The sequence below is a fragment of the Lepisosteus oculatus genome, chromosome 14 (genome assembly GCF_040954835.1).
Source record: "Lepisosteus oculatus isolate fLepOcu1 chromosome 14, fLepOcu1.hap2, whole genome shotgun sequence".
NCBI classification, from domain to species: Eukaryota; Metazoa; Chordata; class Actinopteri; order Semionotiformes; family Lepisosteidae; genus Lepisosteus; species Lepisosteus oculatus.
This window is the reverse complement of record NC_090709.1, coordinates 38,905,440-38,929,260: the sequence shown is the minus strand read 5'-3', so window position 1 is coordinate 38,929,260 and position 23,821 is coordinate 38,905,440. Positions and strand designations below refer to the sequence as shown.

The following is a 23,821-nucleotide window of genomic DNA, read 5'->3' as shown; positions in this document are numbered from 1 at the left end:
TCGTTCCCTCTTAATCATCGTTTATCCATGCTAATGAGTGGGTTTCGAGGCAACACATTTGTCTGCCATTTAATTCCTGTTCTAGGAGAGACAGAGACTCATCAAAACTATAATGAAGAGCTGCAGCCCAGCCCTCTAGAAGAACAGTGGGGCAATTATACAGATTATACAGTGTACTGCTGCACTGGAATCAGTCCAGAGAAGAGCAGGCAGGTACATTCAGGGAGGAGAAGAGGTGAACCACACTATAGGAACTGACTCTCTTCAGTCTGAAGGGAGTGTCCCGCACTGACAGGCTGGAGGAACTGAGTCTCTTCAGTCTGGAGGGAGTGTCCCACACTGACAGGCTGGAGGAACTGAGTCTCTTCAGTCTGAAGGGAGTGTCCCATACTGACAGGCTCAGGGAACTGAGTCTCTTCAGTCTGAAGGGAGTGTCCCACACTGACAGGCTGAGGGAACTGAGTCTCTTCAGTCTGGAGGGAGTGTCCCACACTGACAGACTGGAGGAACTGAACATTTTTAGTCGAGAAGCAAGAAAACTACAAGGGGACATGATACTGACAACCCAGACGATTTCTTCAGAATCAACAGTGAATCATCAACCAGAGGACAAAAGTGCAATCTAAAATGAAACCACAGGGCCGGGCAGCTTGTTCCCCACCCCCACCCCCCTCTGTGTACAGTAGAGCCTCCTGTCCTGACTGGAGGAGCTCACCCAGCTGTGTCTGGAGAAAAGCCAGGGTATCGGCTTCAACAACAGGGCTGGGCAGCTTGTTCCACACCCCCACCCCCCTCTGTGTAATTCCGAGCTCCTGTTCCCAGTTTGAAATGCCCTTCCCTGCAGTTTCCACCTCTGCAATTTCTGGTTCGTGTCTCAGGCAAGCACAGGAGCTGACAGGAGAGAGGGGGACGGGGACGAGGAGACAGAAAGGAGGGCAGGCAGGCTCAGGTGACAGCCCTGTGGGAGCTACATTCCTGAGGGAAGCGAGGTATTCCAGGAACGAGGCAGAGGGAGAGGGAGGGAGAGCCAGTCAGAGTGCAGCAGCTGTGAAACTAGACAAACTCTTTCTCTCTCTCTCTGTCTGTCTGCTCCGTCTTAACGGACCACTGTTGAGCACTGCTGCGTAGAGCCCACAGACACACACTCTCACTCACACACCGGCCCACGCAGGCAGAACCTGCTCACTCACACACACACACGTGGAGAGCGGGGTCAGAGCTGGCACTCAGTCACACAGTAGCTCCATTCACTGAGCTCCCTTCGCCTCACTGACTGGCTGACTGACAGGCAGGGCCAGAGACAGAGAGATGGAGAGGCAGGGGCAGAGGGAGACACAGAGACAGAGACAGTGACAGGGGCAGAGACAGAGGCAGGGGCAGAGACAGAGACAGGGGCAGAGACAGAGGCAGGGCCAGGGGCAGGGGCAGAGACAATGACAGGAGGCAGGGGTAGGGGCAGAGACAGTGGGCAGAGACAGTGACAGGGGCAGAGGCAGGGGCAGAAGGAGACACAGGGGCAGAGACAATGACAGAGACAGAGACAGAGGCAGGGGCAGGGGCAGAGACAATAACAGAGACAGAGGCAGGGGCAGAAGGAGACACAGGGGCAGAGACAGACCGCTCTTTCAGAGCCGAGCACACTGAAACCAGCCTCACGGCTCCCACGTCAGACGTGCGCGTCCAGGGGGAGGGGGGTCTCCTAAAGGAGTGCTTTCACAGCAACAAGCCCAGCTTTCATACGCCATGTCCCCGCCCTCACCCGCCCTCGCCGTGCACCAGTCAATGTCTCCATTCAGGCAGGTGTGTGTCTGCCGCCACAGCGCCCAGGCAGGAGAGCCCAGGGCCCAGGCCCTCTCAGCGCGGGAGGGGGGTCCTCATTTCACCCCGCTGCTCGTGGTCAGCAACTCCGGGGTCCAAGCACGAGAGGTCAATCACATCAGAGAGCTAGCGACAGGCCTCTCATCAGGCTGAGCACTGGGACTGCCAGTATAGCACAGTCCAGCACAGCACTGTCCAGTACAGCACTGTCCAGTACAGCACAGCACAGTCCAGCACAGAACTGTCCAGTACAGCACAGCACAGTCCAGCACAGAACTGTCCAGCACAGCACTGTCCAGTACACCACAGCACAGCCCAGTACAGCACAGTCCAGCACAGCACAACAAAGTCCACTAAAGTACAGCACAGTGTAGTCCAGCACAGTCCAGCACCGTCCAGCACTGCACAGTCCACCACAACACTGTCCAGTACACCGCAGCACAGCACAGTCCAGTCCACCACAGCACAGCCCAGTACAGCATTGTCCACCACAGCACAGTCCACCACAGCACAGCCCGGTACAACACAGTCCACTCCACCACAGCACAGTCCAGTACATCACAGTCCAGCACTGCACAGTACAGTACAACACAGTCCAGTCCACCACAACATAGCCCAATACAGTCCAGTCCATCACAGCACAGTCCAGCGCATCACAGCACAGTCCAGTACATCACAGTCCAGTTCATCACAGCACAGTCCAGTACATCACAGCACAGTCCAGCGCATCACAGCACAGTCCAGTACATCACAGTCCAGTTCATCACAGCATAGTCCAGTCCATCACAGCACAGTCCAGTACATCACAGTCCAGTTCATCACAGCACAGTCCAGTACATCACAGTCCAGTCCATCACAGCACAGTCCAGTACATCACAACATAGTCCAGTACATCACAGTCCAGTTCATCACAGCACAGTCCATCACAGCACAGTCCAATCCAGTACATCACAGTCCAGTCCATCACAGCACAGTCCAGCGCATCACAACATAGTCCAGTACATCACAGTCCAGTTCATCACAGCACAGTCCAGTACATCATAGTCCAGTCCATCACAGCACAGTCCAGTACATCACAGCACAGTCCAGCGCATCACAACACAGTCCAGTCCATCACAATACAGTCCAGTACATCACAGCCCGGTACAACACAGCACAGTCCACCACAGCACAGCCCGGTCCAGTACATCAAAGTCCACCACAGCCCAGTCCAGCCCAGGAGAGCACAGGCCATGCCATTTCCATTACAGCACAGTCCAGTACATCACAGTCCAATCCACCACAGCACAGTCCACCACAGCCCAGTCCAGCCCAGAAGAGCACAGGCCGTGCCATTTCCATTACAGCACTGGAACTGGGACAGTCCCGTCTCTCTCTCCAGGTCAGGGTCAGCGCCAGGGAGGCCGAGGAGCTCCAGTCCGCCCTGAAGCAGCTCAGACAGTCCTGGACTCGGACCCGCCCTGCCCGCATAAACGGCCCATTCATCACGAAGCCGCTCGCCGCCCAGACCGCAGGATCGCCTCCGCCAAAACAAACCCAGAGGCCCACTCGGGACGGCAAACTCGGAGCCCGCACCGACCCCCCGCCGAACCGGCACCGCGCCGGGGTTCCGGGTCAGGGGGCAGCAGTCCGGCTGATCGATCGACCGACTGATCGGGTGATCGATCCCATCCTGCCCGCCCGGGACCCAGCCGAGCCGCCGGGGAAGCGGGGTGTCGCGTCACCCTGTGACCCTGCCCCCCCCCCCCCCCCCCCCGATACCGGCCGGTGTGTGACCGCAGGGGGGGTCAACTAATGACTGCAAGACCATTAGCGAGCAGTCGGCCCTCAGCGGGGCCGCCGATATTCATAGATACAGTACGTGTGAGCTTGTATGGGGGGGTCCTCTCCGGCTGGAAAGTGGGGGTCACCGCCGGGAAACGAGCGCCGCGAGCCGGCCGGACTGTGGGGGGGGTCCCCCGTTTGTAAAGGGGCTGTAAAGACGGGGGGCGGGTGAACTCTCCGGCACCCCGAGCCCCGGCCGCTCCCCCTGTGCCTCCCTCCCTCGCTGCCCAGCGCGGCTTTGATCTGAGGGCCAGACCGGGGCTCCTCCGTCCGGCCCCGGGGCGCCCGGGCCGGGGGGGCCCACAGGGGGGGACCCCGGAGTCGGGGGGGGGAGGCGGTCAGGGCGGTTACAGGTCCGGACCGTTAGACGGAGAAATGAATACAAATTGAGTCAACTACAGCGAGCCGGAGACACACACACACACACCCCCTCGGACCCGGGACCGGCTGTCCCCCCCTCTCTCTCTCTCTCTCTCTCTCTGCCCCGGTGAGGTGAACCCGGCCGGGCCGGACCGAACCGGGGTCCGAGCTGGAGTTTCACACGCCCACACCCGAACCGGACCGGGCCGGGCCACAAACCTGCCTCGCTTTCCTCCCGGCGGGGGCGACGCGACGCTGTTATTTCTGTTCTTTCATTTTCTTTTTTTTTTGTCGTTGTTTTTTTTTTTTAAGAGCGCTACAGGTCGTACGCCTGAGGAGCGAAAGAGTTTCACTCAAACAACTTTCGTCCGGTTCGAAAGAGGCTGAAAAACGGGGTTTTTTTTCCCTCTCTTCTTTCGGGGTGTTGGGAGCCGGAGTCCGTTTCTAACGGCTCTCTCTCCCCTCAGCGGGGCGCCTCGCGCCGCGCGCGCGCGCGTCTTCTCCGTGTCGGTTTGAATTTGAATCTGAGAGAAAAAAACCGAACAAACAAACAAACAAACAAACAAAACAAACGGACTCACCTGCCGCGCGCGCCGGCCCCGCCTGGCAGAGGGCGAGCGCCACCGCGAGCGCCAGGGCCGGGGCCACGAGCCCTTCCCGCCGCCGCCGCCGCCGCGGCCGGGAACCTTCTGGAAAACCCATCGCCGCGTCGTCTCCTCCCGTCGTCTCCTGTCTCCCCTTGTCCCCTGTCCGTGTCCCCTGTCTCCTCCTGCTCTGTCCTGTCTCCCGGCTGAAGGGGAGAGGCGCGACGCCCGGCTCCTCCCGGGCGGGTCTCCTCCTCTCACCGGTCCAGTCCGCCCTCTCCTCTCCTCTCCTCTCCCGCAGGCTCCGGCAGGACCAGTTGTTTTTATTTTATTTATTTTATTTTTTTGGGGGGGGGGGGTGTTTATTAGTATCGTTTCTAAACGAAGCGAGTGAGCGCCGAGAGTTGCTGGTCCGGTCCGGTGCGGTCGGTCCGGTGCGGTGCGGTCCCGGCTCGGCTCGGCTCGGCGCGGCTCGGCTCGGGTGTCTGCGGGGCCGGGGGGGACGCGGGCCGGACGCCGGGGTGATGCTGCTGCTCCTGCTGCTCCTGCTCCTGCTGCTGCTGCTGCGCCTGACGCTACTGGCCCATGGAGCGGAGGTGTGCTGGCGACCGGCAGCGAGGAGAGAGACTTAAAACCGCTCTGCCCGCTCCGGCGTCCTGTCTCCTGTCTCCTCTCTCTCTCTGCCCTCTCTACCCCCCCTCCTCCCTCTCTCTCTCTCCTCTCCCCCTCCCTCCTTCCTCTCCTCTCTCCCTCCTCTCTCCTCTCTTCCTCCTCTCTCTCTTTCCACACTCCCTCCTCTCTCCCTCCTTCCCTCTCCTCTCTCTTTCCACACTCCCTCCTCTCTCTCTCCTCTCCTCTCTCCTCTCTCTTTCCACACTCCCTCCTCTCCTCTCTCCTCTCTTCCTCCTCTCTCTCTCTCCCAACCTGGCAGGGAGGGTGTGTGCGTGGAGAGAGAGAGAGACACAGACTCGCAGGTGGGTGTGTGCGTGGAGAGAGAGAGTGACAGACTCGCAGGTGGGTGTGTGCGTGGAGAGAGAGAGGCAGACTCGCAGGTGGGTGTGTGCGTGGAGAGAGAGAGACACAGACACGAGTGACAGACCTGAGGGGGTGTGTGCGTGGAGATAGAGAAACAGACTCGAGTGACAGACCTGAGGGGGTGTGTGCGTGGAGAGAGAGAGAGACACAGACACGAGTGACAGACCTGAGGGGGTGTGTGCGTGGAGAGAGAGAGAGACACAGACACGAGTGACAGACCTGAGGGGGTGTGTGCGTGGAGAGAGAGAGAGACACAGACACGAGTGACAGACTCGCAGGTGGGTGTGTGCGTGGAGAGAGAGAGACAGACTCGCGGGTGGGTGTGTGCGTGGAGAGAGAGACACACAGACTCGAGTGACAGACCTGAGGGGGTGTGTGCGTGGAGAGAGACACAGACTCGAGTGACAGACCTGAGGGGGTGTGTGCGTGGAGAGAGAGACACACAGACTCGAGTGACAGACCTGAGGGGGTGTGTGCGTGGAGAGAGAGAGAGACACAGACACGAGTGACAGACCTGAGGGGGTGTGTGCGTGGAGAGGGAGAGACACAGACTCGAGTGACAGGTGGGTGTGTGCGAGTCACAGACCTGAGGGGGTGTGTGCGTGAGAGTGACGGGGGGAGAGCGTGCGTGGAAAAGCAGGACGGAGGTGCCTTCTCCGCTCGCCCGCTTCGTGACTGAGAGGGGCTGTGGCCACACGTACTGATCACTGATCGGTTCGGGATCGATCGCCCCGCTCAGCCCTGCTCTTGTCCCCCAGGAAGCGACCGTCGCGCCGTGCAGCACCGGCCGGTCCCTGGGAAGCATCCTGCGGGGCGACCGCGGCCAATCAGGGCGCCCCGCCGGGGTCAGGCCCCGCCCCCCGCCAGTGACGCGAAAAGGCGGCGCCGCCCTGCGCGGCTGTCCCCGCCTCCCATTCATGCGATCGGGCGGCGGACACGCCCCCTGCCCCAGCCACTGGTCCGGCCTCCCCTGCGTCACCCAGGAGACCAGGTGAGCCCCTGACGTCACTGTGGGCTAAATAGCGTTTTAGATCTCGGGGGACTGGTTGGAAAAGTACTCTGCCACAAAAAAAACCCTGTGAGGAGCTCAGTACACCGACACAGCCCAGTCACAGGGCTCCTGACTCTTCTAGTGGAGTCCAGTACACTGACACAGCCCAGTCACAGGGCTCCTGACTCTTCTAGTGGAGTCCAGTACACTGACACGGCCCAGTCACAGGCTCCTGACTCTTCTAGTGGAGTCCAGTACACTGACCCATCCAGTCACTCCTGACTCTTCTAGTGGAGTCTAGTACACTGACACGGCCCAGTCACTCCTGACTCTTCTAGTGGAGTCCAGTACACTGACACGGCCCAGTCACTCCTGACTCTTCTAGTGGAGTCCAGTACACTGACACGGCCCAGTCACTCCTGACTCTTCTAGTGGAGTCCAGTACACTGACACGGCCCAGTCACAGGGCTCCTGACTCTTCTAGTGGAGTCCAGTACACTGACACGGCCCAGTCACTCCTGACTCTTCTAGTGGAGTCTAGTACACTGACACGGCCCAGTCACTCCTGACTCTTCTAGTGGAGTCCAGTACACTGACACGGCCCAGTCACTCCTGACTCTTCTAGTGGAGTCCAGTACACTGACACGGCCCAGTCACAGGGCTCCTGACTCTTCTAGTGGAGTCCAGTACACTGACACAGCCCAGTCACAGGGCTCCTGACTCTTCCAGTGGAGTCCAGTACACTGACACAGCCCAGTCACTCCTGACTCTTCTAGTGGAGTCTAGTACACTGACACGGCCCAGTCACTCCTGACTCTTCTAGTGGAGTCCAGTACACTGACACGGCCCAGTCACTCCTGACTCTTCTAGTGGAGTCCAGTACACTGACCCATCCAGTCACTCCTGACTCTTCTAGTGGAGTCCAGTACACTGACACAGCCCAGTCACTCCTGACTCTTCTAGTGGAGTCCAGTACACTGACACGGCCCAGTCACTCCTGACTCTTCCAGTGGAGTCCAGTACACTGACACGGCCCAGTCACTCCTGACTCTTCTAGTGGAGTCCAGTACACTGACACGGCCCAGTCACTCCTGACTCTTCTAGTGGAGTCCAGTACACTGACACAGCCCAGTCACAGGGCTCCTGACTCTTCTAGTGGAGTCCAGTACACTGACACAGCCCAGTCACAGGGCTCCTGACTCTTCTAGTGGAGTCCAGTACACTGACACAGCCCAGTCACAGGGCTCCTGACTCTTCTAGTGGAGTCCAGTACACTGACACGGCCCAGTCACTCCTGACTCTTCTAGTGGAGTCCAGTACACTGACACGGCCCAGTCACTCCTGACTCTTCTAGTGGAGTCCAGTACACTGACACGGCCCAGTCACTCCTGACTCTTCCAGTGGAGTCCAGTACACTGACACGGCCCAGTCACTCCTGACTCTTCTAGTGGAGTCCAGTACACTGACACGGCCCAGTCACAGGGCTCCTGACTCTTCTAGTGGAGTCCAGTACACTGACACGGCCCAGTCACAGGGCTCCTGACTCTTCTAGTGGAGTCCAGTACACTGACCCATCCAGTCACTCCTGACTCTTCTAGTGGAGTCCAGTACACTGACACAGCCCAGTCACTCCTGACTCTTCTAGTGGAGTCCAGTACACTGACACGGCCCAGTCACTCCTGACTCTTCTAGTGGAGTCCAGTACACTGACACGGCCCAGTCACAGGGCTCCTGACTCTTCTAGTGGAGTCCAGTACACTGACACAGCCCAGTCACAGGGCTCCTGACTCTTCCAGTGGAGTCCAGTACACTGACACAGCCCAGTCACTCCTGACTCTTCTAGTGGAGTCCAGTACACTGACACAGCCCAGTCACTCCTGACTCTTCTAGTGGAGTCCAGTACACTGACACGGCCCAGTCACTCCTGACTCTTCTAGTGGAGTCCAGTACACCGACACAGCCCAGTCACTCCTGACTCTTCCAGTGGAGTCCAGTACACTGACACGGCCCAGTCACTCCTGACTCTTCTAGTGGAGTCCAGTACACTGACACAGCCCAGTCACTCCTGACTCTTCTAGTGGAGTCCAGTACACTGACACGGCCCAGTCACTCCTGACTCTTCCAGTGGAGTCTAGTACACTGACACGGCCCAGTCACTCCTGACTCTTCTAGTGGAGTCCAGTACACTGACACGGCCCAGTCACAGGGCTCCTGACTCTTCTAGTGGAGTCCAGTACACTGACACGGCCCAGTCACAGGGCTCCTGACTCTTCTAGTGGAGTCCAGTACACTGACACAGCCCAGTCACAGGGCTCCTGACTCTTCTAGTGGAGTCCAGTACACTGACACGGCCCAGTCACTCCTGACTCTTCTAGTGGAGTCCAGTACACTGACACGGCCCAGTCACAGGGCTCCTGACTCTTCTAGTGGAGTCCAGTACACTGACACAGCCCAGTCACAGGGCTCCTGACTCTTCTAGTGGAGTCCAGTACACTGACACGGCCCAGTCACAGGGCTCCTGACTCTTCTAGTGGAGTCCAGTACACTGACACGGCCCAGTCACTCCTGACTCTTCTAGTGGAGTCCAGTACACTGACACGGCCCAGTCACAGGGCTCCTGACTCTTCTAGTGGAGTCCAGTACACTGACACGGCCCAGTCACTCCTGACTCTTCTAGTGGAGTCCAGTACACTGACACGGCCCAGTCACAGGGCTCCTGACTCTTCTAGTGGAGTCCAGTACACTGACACAGCCCAGTCACAGGGCTCCTGACTCTTCTAGTGGAGTCCAGTACACTGACACAGCCCAGTCACTCCTGACTCTTCTAGTGGAGTCCAGTACACTGACACGGCCCAGTCACTCCTGACTCTTCTAGTGGAGTCCAGTACACTGACACGGCCCAGTCACAGGGCTCCTGACTCTTCTAGTGGAGTCCAGTACACTGACACGGCCCAGTCACTCCTGACTCTTCTAGTGGAGTCCAGTACACTGACACGGCCCAGTCACAGGGCTCCTGACTCTTCTAGTGGAGTCCAGTACACTGACACGGCCCAGTCACTCCTGACTCTTCTAGTGGAGTCCAGTACACTGACACAGCCCAGTCACAGGGCTCCTGACTCTTCTAGTGGAGTCCAGTACACTGACACGGCCCAGTCACTCCTGACTCTTCTAGTGGAGTCCAGTACACTGACCCATCCAGTCACTCCTGACTCTTCTAGTGGAGTCTAGTACACTGACACGGCCCAGTCACTCCTGACTCTTCTAGTGGAGTCCAGTACACTGACACGGCCCAGTCACTCCTGACTCTTCTAGTGGAGTCCAGTACACTGACACGGCCCAGTCACTCCTGACTCTTCTAGTGGAGTCCAGTACACTGACACGGCCCAGTCACTCCTGACTCTTCTAGTGGAGTCCAGTACACTGACACGGCCCAGTCACTCCTGACTCTTCCAGTGGAGTCCAGTACACTGACACGGCCCAGTCACTCCTGACTCTTCTAGTGGAGTCCAGTACACTGACACAGCCCAGTCACAGGGCTCCTGACTCTTCTAGTGGAGTCCAGTACACTGACACGGCCCAGTCACTCCTGACTCTTCTAGTGGAGTCCAGTACACTGACACGGCCCAGTCACTCCTGACTCTTCTAGTGGAGTCTAGTACACTGACACGGCCCAGTCACTCCTGACTCTTCTAGTGGAGTCCAGTACACTGACACGGCCCAGTCACTCCTGACTCTTCTAGTGGAGTCCAGTACACTGACACAGCCCAGTCACAGGGCTCCTGACTCTTCTAGTGGAGTCCAGTACACTGACACGGCCCAGTCACTCCTGACTCTTCTAGTGGAGTCCAGTACACTGACACAGCCCAGTCACTCCTGACTCTTCTAGTGGAGTCCAGTACACTGACACGGCCCAGTCACTCCTGACTCTTCTAGTGGAGTCCAGTACACTGACACGGCCCAGTCACTCCTGACTCTTCCAGTGGAGTCCAGTACACTGACACGGCCCAGTCGCTCCTGACTCTTCTAGTGGAGTCCAGTACACCGACACGGCCCAGTCACTCCTGACTCTTCCAGTGGAGTCCAGTACACTGACACAGCCCAGTCACAGGGATCCTGACTCTTCTAGTGGAGTCCAGTACACTGACACAGCCCAGTCACAGGGATCCTGACTCTTCTAGTGGAGTCCAGTACACTGACACGGCCCAGTCACTCCTGACTCTTCCAGTGGAGTCCAGTACACTGACACGGCCCAGTCACAGGGCTCCTGACTCTTCTAGTGGAGTCCAGTACACTGACACGGCCCAGTCACTCCTGACTCTTCCAGTGGAGTCCAGTACACTGACACGGCCCAGTCACTCCTGACTCTTCTAGTGGAGTCCAGTACACTGACACAGCCCAGTCACTCCTGACTCTTCTAGTGGAGTCCAGTACACTGACACAGCCCAGTCGCTCCTGACTCTTCTAGTGGAGTCCAGTACACTGACACGGCCCAGTCACAGGGCTCCTGACTCTTCTAGTGGAGTCCAGTACACTGACCCATCCAGTCACTCCTGACTCTTCTAGTGGAGTCCAGTACACTGACACGGCCCAGTCACAGGGCTCCTGACTCTTCTAGTGGAGTCCAGTACACTGACACAGCCCAGTCACAGGGCTCCTGACTCTTCTAGTGGAGTCCAGTACACTGACCCATCCAGTCACTCCTGACTCTTCTAGTGGAGTCCAGTACACTGACACGGCCCAGTCACTCCTGACTCTTCCAGTGGAGTCCAGTACACTGACACGGCCCAGTCACTCCTGACTCTTCTAGTGGAGTCCAGTACACTGACACGGCCCAGTCACAGGGCTCCTGACTCTTCTAGTGGAGTCCAGTACACTGACACGGCCCAGTCACAGGGCTCCTGACTCTTCTAGTGGAGTCCAGTACACTGACCCATCCAGTCACTCCTGACTCTTCTAGTGGAGTCCAGTACACTGACACAGCCCAGTCACTCCTGACTCTTCTAGTGGAGTCCAGTACACTGACACAGCCCAGTCACTCCTGACTCTTCCAGTGGAGTCCAGTACACTGACACGGCCCAGTCACTCCTGACTCTTCTAGTGGAGTCCAGTACACTGACACGGCCCAGTCACAGGGCTCCTGACTCTTCCAGTGGAGTCCAGTACACTGACACGGCCCAGTCACGGGGCTCTAGACTAAGTCAGTAACAAACACACACAACAGGACAGGAGATAAGACAGAGTGTGAGCAGGAAGGAGAGCTCCAGGATTCAGAAACTGTGGTTGTGTAATTGTGTTAATTACTGACTGTAGAACGTTTACATTTTAAAGAACAGAAAGAGGAGATGTATTTGCCTGTAATTTTGAGGTATGAATTCTTTTGAGAGTACAAAATTATATGCATACGGTACATATATATCCACACATATTTTTATAGCGCTGGGCTCGACATACGCAGCAGACACACTGACAGCAAGGGGCAGAGAGGAGGCCGAGGCCGAAACCGACTGACTCCGCAGTTCTGCGAAATTATATGTACCGAGATTCATTTATAGTCGCCTTAAAAATAGTTCAGTTTTCAATGTCTTGGCTAATCCATTTTAAAAGAACCATATGGGGCGACCGGAGCTGAAAATAATAGAAAATATGGAGCGGATCAGACTGCTGCGCACTGGGAGTCTGACTGACAGCACTGTCACACCTGGAGCGGATCAGACTGCTGCGCACTGGGAGTCTGACTGACAGCACTGTCACACCTGGAGCGGATCAGACTGCTGCACACTGGGAGTCTGACAGCACTGTCACACCTGGAGCGGATCAGACTGCTGCACACTGGGAGTCTGACAGCACTGTCACACCTGGAGCGGATCAGACTGCTGCGCACTGGGAGTCTGACTGACAGCACTGTCACACCTGGAGCGGATCAGACTGCTGCACACTGGGAGTCTGACAGCACTGTCACACCTGGAGCGGATCAGACTGCTGCACACTGGGAGTCTGACAGCACTGTCACACCTGGAGCGGATCAGACTGCTGCGCACTGGGAGTCTGACTGACAGCACTGTCACACCTGGAGCGGATCAGACTGCTGCGCACTGGGAGTCTGACAGCACCGACACACCTGGAGCGGATCAGACTGCTGTGCACTGGGAGTCTGACTGACAGCACTGTCACACCTGGAGCGGATCAGACTGCTGTGCACTGGGAGTCTGACTGACTGCACTGTCACACCTGGAGTGGATCAGACTGCTGCGCACTGGGAGTCTGACTGACAGCACTGTCACACCTGGAGCGGATCAGACTGCTGCGCACTGGGAGTCTGACTGACAGCACTGTCACACCTGGAGCGGATCAGACTGCTGCGCACTGGGAGTCTGACTGACAGCACTGTCACACCTGGAGCGGATCAGACTGCTGCGCACTGGGAGTCTGACTGACTGCACTGTCACACCTGGAGCGGATCAGACTGCTGCGCACTGGGAGTCTGACTGACAGCACTGTCACACCTGGAGCGGATCAGACTGCTGCGCACTGGGAGTCTGACTGACAGCACTGTCACACCTGGAGCGGATCAGACTGCTGCGCACTGGGAGTCTGACTGACAGCACTGTCACACCTGGAGCGGATCAGACTGCTGCGCACTGGGAGTCTGACTGACAGCACTGTCACACCTGGAGCGGATCAGACTGCTGCACACTGGGAGTCTGACAGCACTGTCACACCTGGAGCGGATCAGACTGCTGCGCACTGGGAGTCTGACTGACAGCACTGTCACACCTGGAGCGGATCAGACTGCTGCGCACTGGGAGTCTGACTGACAGCACTGTCACACCTGGAGCGGATCAGACTGCTGCGCACTGGGAGTCTGACTGACAGCACTGTCACACCTGGAGCGGATCAGACTGCTGCGCACTGGGAGTCTGACTGACAGCACTGTCACACCTGGAGCGGATCAGACTGCTGCGCACTGGGAGTCTGACAGCACTGTCACACCTGGAGCGGATCAGACTGCTGCGCACTGGGAGTCTGACAGCACTGTCACACCTGGAGCGGATCAGACTGCTGCGCACTGGGAGTCTGACTGACAGCACTGTCACACCTGGAGCGGATCAGACTGCTGCGCACTGGGAGTCTGACTGACAGCACTGTCACACCTGGAGCGGATCAGACTGCTGCGCACTGGGAGTCTGACTGACAGCACTGTCACACCTGGAGCGGATCAGACTGCTGCGCACTGGGAGTCTGACTGACAGCACTGTCACACCTGGAGCGGATCAGACTGCTGCGCACTGGGAGTCTGACTGACTGCACTGTCACACCTGGAGCGGATCAGACTGCTGCGCACTGGGAGTCTGACTGACAGCACTGTCACACCTGGAGCGGATCAGACTGCTGCGCACTGGGAGTCTGACTGACAGCACTGTCACACCTGGAGCGGATCAGACTGCTGCGCACTAGGAGTCTGACTGACAGCACTGTCACACCTGGAGCGGATCAGACTGCTGCGCACTGGGAGTCTGACTGACAGCACTGTCACACCTGGAGCAGATCAGACTGCTGCACTGTCACACCTGGAGCGGATCAGACTGCTGCGCACTGGGAGTCTGTAAAACCCGGAGCGGACCAGTACTCCCCCAGAGAGGAGACAATGAGGAAGACCACCACACTCTGAACATCAGCGATAACACACAGCTGCCCAGAAACTCCCACTGGCAGGCAAGCAGTTTACTACGCATAGCAAACTAAACCACTGCATGTTTCGAACACACAGACAACAGAAAACAACACTGGAGTGCTTCTGCACACACACTCCTGTAGAGCACTGGGCCTGTCTGGGGGAGAGATAGGAACAGAAGGAGAGAGAGAGACAGGGACAGAGAGACAGCCACACAGCCCTGAGAGAGGGACAGAGACTGAGACAGACACCCACACAGTCCTTAGAGAGGGACAGAGACACCTACACAGTCCTCAGAGAGCGAGACACAGACACCCACAGTCCTCAGAGAGACGGAGACACCCACACAGCCCTGAGAGAGAGACAGAGACACCCACACAGTCCTCAGAGAGGGACACAGACACCCACACAGTCCTCAGAGAGACAGAGACACCCACACAGCCCTGAGAGAGAGACAGAGACACCCACACAGTCCACAGAGAGGGACAGAGGATAGGAAATTAGTGCTACAGAGAGAGAGTGTGTGTGCTGTGCTGTGACATTGAGAGCCCTCTCTGCTCTTTTCCAATCTGGGCAACTTAATTACAGCACAGCAAGCGGAGTGATTATAACACTGACTTCCTGGGCAAGGCTGTACTTTACTGGGCTGGGCCTGACCAGAGAGTCACACACCCTACTGACCACAGACAGGAATAGATCAGACAGAGGGAGAGAGAGTATAGTGAAAACAGACTCTCTGAGTGAGTGGACACTCCGGGACATGAACGCTGCACTGAGAGAGAGAGGGGTTCATACAGACACCCTGACTGGACACTCCAGGACATGAACACTGCACTGAGAGAGAGAGGGGTTCATACACACACACTGACTGGACACTCCAGTACATGAACACTGGACTGAGAGAGAGAGGGGTTAATACTGGATTGCAAATGTAGGGTAACAATATGACCCAGACTGGACCAGTGATCTCTCGACTGGAGGGGTACAGTGTGACCCAGACTGGACCAGTGATCTCTGGACTGGAGGGGTACAGTGTGACCCAGACTGGACTGGAGGGGTGCACTGTGACCCAGACTGGACTGGAGGGGTACAGTGTGACCCAGACTGGACTGGAGGGGTACAGTGTGACCCAGACTGGACTAGAGGGGTACAGTGTGACCCAGACTGGACTAGAGGTGTACAGTGTGACCCAGACTGGACTGGAGGGGTACAGTGTGACAGACTGGACTGGAGGGGTACAGTGTGACCCAGACTGGACTGGAGGGGTGCACTGTGACCCAGACTGGACTGGAGGCGTGCAGTGTGACCCAGACTGGACTGGAGGGGTACAGTGTGACCCAGACTGGACTAGAGGGGTACAGTGTGACCCAGACTGGACTGGAGGCGTGCAGTGTGACCCAGACTGGACTAGAGGGGTACAGTGTGACAGACTGGACTGGAGGGGTACAGTGTGACCCAGACTGGACTGGAGGGGTACAGTGTGACAGACTGGACTGGAGGGGTACAGTGTGACCCAGATTGGACTGGAGGGGTACAGTGTGACCCAGACTGGACTGGAGGGGTACAGTGTGACCCAGACTGGACTAGAGGGGTACAGTGTGACAGACTGGACTGGAGGGGTACAGTGTGACCCAGACTGGACTGAAGGGGTACAGTGTGACAGACTGGACTGGAGGGGTGCAGTGTGTCCCAGACTGGACTGTGGGGGTACAGTGTGACCCAGACTAGACTGGAGGGGTACAGTGTGACCCAGACTGGACTAGAGGGGTACAGTGTGACAGACTGGACTGGAGGGCTACAGTGTTACCCAGACTGGACTGTAGGGGTACAGTGTGACAGACTGGACTGGAGGGGTACAGTGTGACCCAGACTGGACTGGAGGGGTACAGTGTGAGAGACTGGACTGGAGGGGTACAGTGTGACAGACTGGACTGGAGGGGTACAGTGTGACAGACTGGACTGGAGGGGTACAGTGTGACCCAGACTGGACTGGAGGGGTACAGTGTGAGAGACTGGACTGGAGGGGTACAGTGTGACCCAGACTGGACTGGAGGGGTACAGTGTGACCCAGACTGGACTGGAGGGGTACAGTGTGACAGACTGGACTGTAGGGGTACAGTGTGACAGACTGGACTGGAGGGGTACACTGTGACCCAGACTGGACTGGAGGGGTACAGTGTGACAGACTGGACTGGAGGGGTACAGTGTGACCCAGACTGGACTAGAGGGGTACAGTGTGACCCAGACTGGACTGGAGGGGTACAGTGTGACCCAGACTGGACTGTGGGGGTACAGTGTGACCCAGACTGGACTAGAGGTGTACAGTGTGACCCAGACTGGACTGGAGGGGTACAGTGTGACAGACTGGACTAGAGGGGTACAGTGTGACCCAGACTGGACTAGAGGGGTACAGTGTGACCCAGACTGGACTGGAGGGGTACAGTGTGACCCAGACTGGACTAGAGGGGTACAGTGTGACCCAGACTGGACTGGAGGGGTACAGTGTGACCCAGACTGGACTGTGGGGGTACAGTGTGACCCAGACTGGACTAGAGGTGTACAGTGTGACCCAGACTGGACTGGAGGGGTACAGTGTGACAGACTGGACTGGAGGGGTACAGTGTGACAGACTGGACTGGAGGGGTACAGTGTGACCCAGACTGGACTGGAGGGGTACAGTGTGACAGACTGGACTGTGGGGGTACAGTGTGACCCAGACTGGACTGTGGGGGTACAGTGTGACCCAGACTGGACTGGAGGCATGCAGTGTGACCCAGACTGGACTGGAGGGGTACAGTGTGACAGACTGGACTGGAGGGGTACAGTGTGACCCAGACTGGACTGGAGGGGTACAGTGTGACAGACTGGACTGGAGGGGTACAGTGTGACCCAGACTGGACTGGAGGGGTACAGTGTGACAGACTGGACTGGAGGGGTACAGTGTGACCCAGACTGGACTGGAGGGGTACAGTGTGACCCAGACTGGACTGGAGGGGTACAGTGTGACAGACTGGACTAGAGGGGTACAGTGTGACCCAGACTGGACTAGAGGGGTACAGTGTGACCCAGACTGGACTGGAGGGGTACAGTGTGACAGACTGGACTGTGGGGGTACAGTGTGACCCAGACTGGACTGGAGGGGTACAGTGTGACCCAGACTGGACTGGAGGGGTACAGTGTGACAGACTGGACTGGAGGGGTACAGTGTGACAGACTGGACTGTGGGGGTACAGTGTGACCCAGACTGGACTGGAGGGGTACAGTGTGACCCAGACTGGACTGGAGGGGTACAGTGTGACCCAGACTGGACTAGAGGTGTACAGTGTGACCCAGACTGGACTGGAGGGGTACAGTGTGACAGACTGGACTAGAGGGGTACAGTGTGATCCAGACTGGACTGGAGGGGTACAGTGTGACAGACTGGACTGGAGGGGTACAGTGTGACAGACTGGACTGTGGGGGTACAGTGTGACCCAGACTGGACTGTGGGGGTACAGTGTGACCCAGACTGGACTGGAGGCATGCAGTGTGACCCAGACTGGACTGGAGGGGTACAGTGTGACCCAGACTGGACTAGAGGTGTACAGTGTGACCCAGACTGGACTGGAGGGGTACAGTGTGACCCAGACTGGACTGGAGGGGTACAGTGTGACCCAGACTGGACTGGAAGGGTACAGTGTGACCCAGACTGGACTAGAGGGGTACAGTGTGACCCAGACTGGACTGGAGGGCTACAGTGTGACCCAGACTGGACTGGAAGGGTACAGTGTGACCCAGACTGGACTGGAAGGGTACAGTGTGACCCAGACTGGACTAGAGGGGTACAGTGTGACCCAGACTGGACTGGAGGGCTACAGTGTGACCCAGACTGGACTAGAGGGGTACAGAGTGACAGACTGGACTGGAGGGGTACAGTGTGACCCAGACTGGACTGTAGGGGTACAGTGTGACCAGACTGGACTGGAGGGGTACAGTGTGACAGACTGGACTGGAGGGGTACAGTGTGACCCAGACTGGACTGGAGGGGTACAGTGTGACAGACTGGACTGGAGGGGTACAGTGTGACCCAGACTGGACTGGAGGGGTACAGTGTGACAGACTGGACTGGAGGGTTGCACTGTGACCCAGACTGGACTGGAGGCTTGCAGTGTGACCCAGACTGGACTGGAGGGGTACAGTGTGACAGACTGGACTGGAGGGTTGCACTGTGACCCAGACTGGACTGGAGGCTTGCAGTGTGACCCAGACTGGACTGGAGGGGTACAGTGTGACCCAGACTGGACTGTAGGGGTACAGTGTGACCAGACTGGACTGGAGGGGTACAGTGTGACAGACTGGACTGGAGGGGTACAGTGTGACCCAGACTGGACTGGAGGGGTACAGTGTGACAGACTGGACTGGAGGGGTACAGTGTGACCCAGACTGGACTGGAGGGGTACAGTGTGACAGACTGGACTGTGGGGGTACAGTGTGACAGTAGAAGTGGGAGCTATGCAGAGGGAGAGGGAGAAAGAGGCTGGGAGAGAAGGGGTGTGCTGCTTGTGCTGGGGTGTGGCACTCTGCTCCAGAGCGAGCCGGGGTGTGTTCCTGGCTGCAGCAGGCACAGACTGATTCGGCCCAGCGAGCGTCATGGCTGCGGATGTGAGCTATTTTTACAGCAGCCCTTACGAACCTCGTTATCATCGCTCCGGAGCTGCTCGTCGGGGCCGCGGCCGCAGGGAGTTTCCGTTCCGTTCCGGGGGGGGGCAATTAGCCAATTAGCAATTAAGCAATTAACCCAGGCAATTAGCCCAGTACAGCCTTGGACGGATCGACGGCAGCTCACAACGATGCAGCCGGGGGCAGCTCAGCCCAGGGGGCAGGAGGGCGGGGTCAGTTCACCCTCAGCAATCCATAGAGAGGACCGTGATCCGGAAAAACACCTTGACGTGACTGAAAACTACACATTTGTGTGAGTGAGGAGGCGCAAACGAACAGAGGGCTTCTGTGAGGGCTCTAGCTAAAATTATAAGACGGGAGCCGACCCGCTAAATAAGTCAATAAAAAACATTCCACACCCATTACGATACATGTGCTGGCTCCAAAAATAGACCAGATCATTATTATTATTATTCTCATTATTATTATTATTATGGAATGAAATGGCCGGCCAGACTTTCAGGGGCAGTGTGAGAGGGAACAGAGGGACCATGGGCAGGGAGAGACGGAGAAAGGACAGTGGACAGAGACAGAGGGACACTGGACAGAGAGGGTGGACACTGGACAGAGACAGGGGGACAATGCACAGAGTGGGTGGACACTGGACAGAGACAGAGGGACAGTGCACAGAGTGGGTGGACACTGGACAGTGACAGAGGGACAGTGGACAGAGACAGAGGGACAGGGAGAGAGGGAGAGAGGGAGAAAGAACAGTGGAAAGAGAGAGAGACCGAGAGAGGACAGAGGGACAGTGGACAGAAAGGGTGGACACCGGACAGAGACAGAGGGACAGTAGACAGGGAGGATGGACAGTGGACAGTAACAGATGGACAGCAGACAGAGACAGAGGGACAGTGGACAGTGACAGGCAGACAGCAGACAGAGACAGAGGGACAGTGGACAGGGAGAGAGGGACGCAGGAGGAGGTCAGAGGGTCACAGAGAGAAGAGGGTGGAAGTGAACGGCACTGACAGGCCTGTGAAGAGAGGGATTGAGCCGGGCTGGGGGACGGAGGGGGAGGGGAGAGAGAGGGAATGAATGAAGCTCATTGAGGGAGAGAGGGAGAGCCGGATCAAACACTGTTTACACAGGGAGATTCCTGGAGGAGGGAGGGAGGGAGAGGGGGCAATTAAAACACACTGACCTGCTGACTGGGCCACTGTGCTCACTGGTCTGACAGACACAGAGAGAGTGACAGTGTGAGAGACACCCTGACTGGACACTCCAGTACACTGCACTGCACTGAGAGAGAGAGGGGTTCATACAGACACCCTGACTGGACACTCCAGTACATGAACACTGCACTGAGAGAGAGAGGGGTTCATACAGACACCCTGACTGGACACTCCAGTACATGAACACTGCACTGAGAGAGAGAGGGGTTCACACACACACACTGACTGGACACTCCAGTACATGAACACTGCACTGAGAGAGAGAGGGGTTTATACACACACACTGACTGGACACTCCAGTACATTAACACTGCACTGAGAGAGAGAGAGGGGTTCATACAGACACACTGACTGGACACTCCAGTACATGAACACTGCACTGAGAGAGAGAGGGGTTCATACAGACACACTGACTGGACACTCCAGTACATGAACACTGCACTGAGAGAGAGAGGGGTTCATACAGACACACTGACTGGACACTCCAGTACATGAACACTGCACTGAGAGAGAGAGAGAGGGGTTCATACACACACACTGACTGGACACTCCAGTACATGAACACTGCACTGAGAGAGAGAGGGGTTCATACAGACACCCTGACTGGACACTCCAGTACATGAACACTGCACTGAGAGAGAGGGGTTCATACAGACACACTGACTGGACACTCCAGTACATGAACACTGCACTGAGAGAGAGAGGGGTTCATACAGACACACTGACTGGACACTCCAGTACATGAACACTGCACTGAGAGAGAGAGAGAGGGGTTCATACACACACACTGACTGGACACTCCAGTACATGAACACTGCACTGAGAGAGAGAGGGGTTCATACAGACACCCTGACTGGACACTCCAGTACATGAACACTGCACTGAGAGAGAGGGGTTCATACAGACACACTGACTGGACACTCCAGTACATGAACACTGCACTGAGAGAGAGAGGGGTTCATACAGACACACTGACTGGACACTCCAGTACATGAACACTGCACTGAGAGAGAGAGGGGTTCATACACACACACTGACTGGACACTCCAGTACATGAACACTGCACTGAGAGAGAGAGGGGTTCACACAGACACACTGACTGGACACTCCAGTACATGAACACTGCACTGAGAGAGAGAGGGGTTCATACAGACACACTGACTGGACACTCCAGTACATGAACACTGCACTGAGAGAGAGAGGGGTTCATACACACACACTGACTGGACACTCCAGTACATGAACACTGCACTGAGAGAGAGAGGGGTTCATACACACACACTGACTGGACACTCCAGTACATGAACACTGCACTGAGAGAGAGAGAGGGGTTCATACAGACACACTGACTGGACACTCCAGTACATGAACACTGCACTGAGAGAGAGAGGGGTTCACACACACACTGACTGGACACTCCAGTACATGAACACTGCACTGAGAGAGAGAGGGGTTCATACACACACACTGACTGGACACTCCAGTACATGAACACTGCCCTGAGAGAGAGAGGGGTTCATACAGACACACTGACTGGACACTCCAGTACATGAACACTGCACTGAGAGAGAGAAGGGGGTTCATACACACACACTGACTGGACACTCCAGTACATGAACACTGCACTGAGAGAGAGAGGGGTTCATACAGACACCCTGACTGGACACTCCAGGACCACAATTATCTCAGTCAGGGTCTGAGTAAATAGTGTGAGGAAGAGACAGAGGGGGAGAGAGTTGTCCTACTGACAGAGGGCTGAAGAGACAAACAGGAAGGAGGCAGGAGAGGAAGGAGAAATTAGATGGCTTAGTCTGACTAGACAGAGGAGTGATGGGGTCAGAGAGAGGAGAGCAGATATGCAGGAGAGATGACTGGCGAGCCGGGGGACGATTGCTTAATCTAGGGGTACCTGGAGTCTGACAGCGCTGTCACACCTGGAGTGGATCAGACTGACTGCACTGACACACCTGGGGCAGATCAGACTGCTGCGCACTGGGAGTCTGACAGCACTGACACACCTGGGGCAGATCAGACTGCTGCGCACTGGGAGTCTGACAGCACTGTCACACCTGGAGCGGATCAGACTGCTGCGCACTGGGAGTCTGACTGCACTGTCACACCTGGAGCGGATCAGACTGCTGCGCACTGGGAGTCTGACAGCACTGTCACACCTGGAGCGGATCAGACTGCTGCGCACTGGGAGTCTGACTGACTGCACTGTCACACCTGGAGCGGATCAGACTGCTGCGCACTGGGAGTCTGACTGCACTGTCACACCTGGAGCGGATCAGACTGCTGCGCACTGGGAGTCTGACTGACAGCACTGTCACACCTGGAGCAGATCAGACTGCTGCACTGTCACACCTGGAGCGGATCAGACTGCTGCACACTGGGAGTCTGACTGACAGCACTGTCACACCTGGAGCGGATCAGACTGCTGCGCACTGGGAGTCTGACTGACAGCACTGTCACACCTGGAGCGGATCAGACTGCTGCGCACTGGGAGTCTGACAGCACTGTCACACCTGGAGCGGATCAGACTGCTGCGCACTGGGAGTCTGACTGACTGCACTGTCACACCTGGAGCGGATCAGACTGCTGCGCACTGGGAGTCTGACTGACAGCACTGTCACACCTGGAGCGGATCAGACTGCTGCACACTGGGAGTCTGACAGCACTGTCACACCTGGAGCGGATCAGACTGCTGTGCACTGGGAGTCTGACTGACAGCACTGTCACACCTGGAGCGGATCAGACTGCTGCGCACTGGGAGTCTGACTGACAGCACTGTCACACCTGGAGCGGATCAGACTGCTGCGCACTGGGAGTCTGACTGACAGCACTGTCACACCTGGAGTGGATCAGACTGCTGCGCACTGGGAGTCTGACTGACAGCACTGTCACACCTAGACCCTCAGTATTTCTCTATAGAGTGTATTGTCTATAGACAGTAGGTGTAGACTCTCAGTATTTCTCTATAGAGTGTATTGTCTATAGACTGTAGGTGTAGACCCTCAGTATTTCTCTATAGAGCGTATTGTCTACAGACTCCAAGTGTACACCCTCAGTATTTCTCTATAGAGTGTATTTTCTATAGACTCCAGGTGTAGATTCTCAGTATTTCTCTATAGAGTGTATTGTCTATAGACAGTAGATATAGACCCTCAGTATTTCTCTATAGACTGTATTGTCTACAGACTCCAGGTATAGACCCTCAGTATTTCTCTATAGAGTGTATTGTCTATAGACTGTAGGTGTAGACCCTCAGTATTTCTCTATAGAGTGTATTGTCTATAGACTGTAGGTGTAGACCCTCAGTATTTCTCTATAGAGTGTATTGTCTACAGACTCCAAGTGTAGACCCTCAGTATTTCTCTATAGACTGTATTGTCTACAGACTCCAAGTATTGTCTATAGACTGTAGTCTCCAAGACTCCAAGTATTGTCTATAGACTGTAGGTGTAGATTCTCAGTATTTCTCTATAGAGCGTATTGTCTAGACTCCAGATGTAGACCCTCAGTATTTCTCTATAGAGTGTGTTGTCTATAGACTGTAGGTGTAGACTCTCAGTATTTCTCTATAGAGTGTATTGTCTATAGACTGTAGATATAGACCCTCAGTATTTCTCTATAGACTGTATTGTCTACACACTCCAAGTGTAGA

The 23,821-nt window shown here is 56.4% G+C and overlaps 1 protein-coding gene and 1 long non-coding RNA gene across 2 annotated transcripts in view; one reads left to right on the top strand and one right to left on the bottom strand.

The window, feature by feature from the left end:
- LOC102684696 (collagen alpha-2(XI) chain-like) overlaps positions 1-5,298 on the bottom strand; it is a 57,065-nt gene extending 51,767 nt beyond the window's left edge. The window contains exon 1 of the mRNA XM_069198941.1: positions 4,584-5,298. Within this exon, the coding sequence (XP_069055042.1) occupies positions 4,584-4,704 (121 nt within the window). The 5' untranslated portion in view covers positions 4,705-5,298. The remainder of the gene's footprint in view (positions 1-4,583) is intronic.
- LOC107076155 (uncharacterized) overlaps positions 1-23,821 on the top strand; it is a 118,356-nt gene that overhangs the window by 76,593 nt on the left and 17,942 nt on the right. The gene's annotated exons all lie outside the window — the stretch shown is intronic.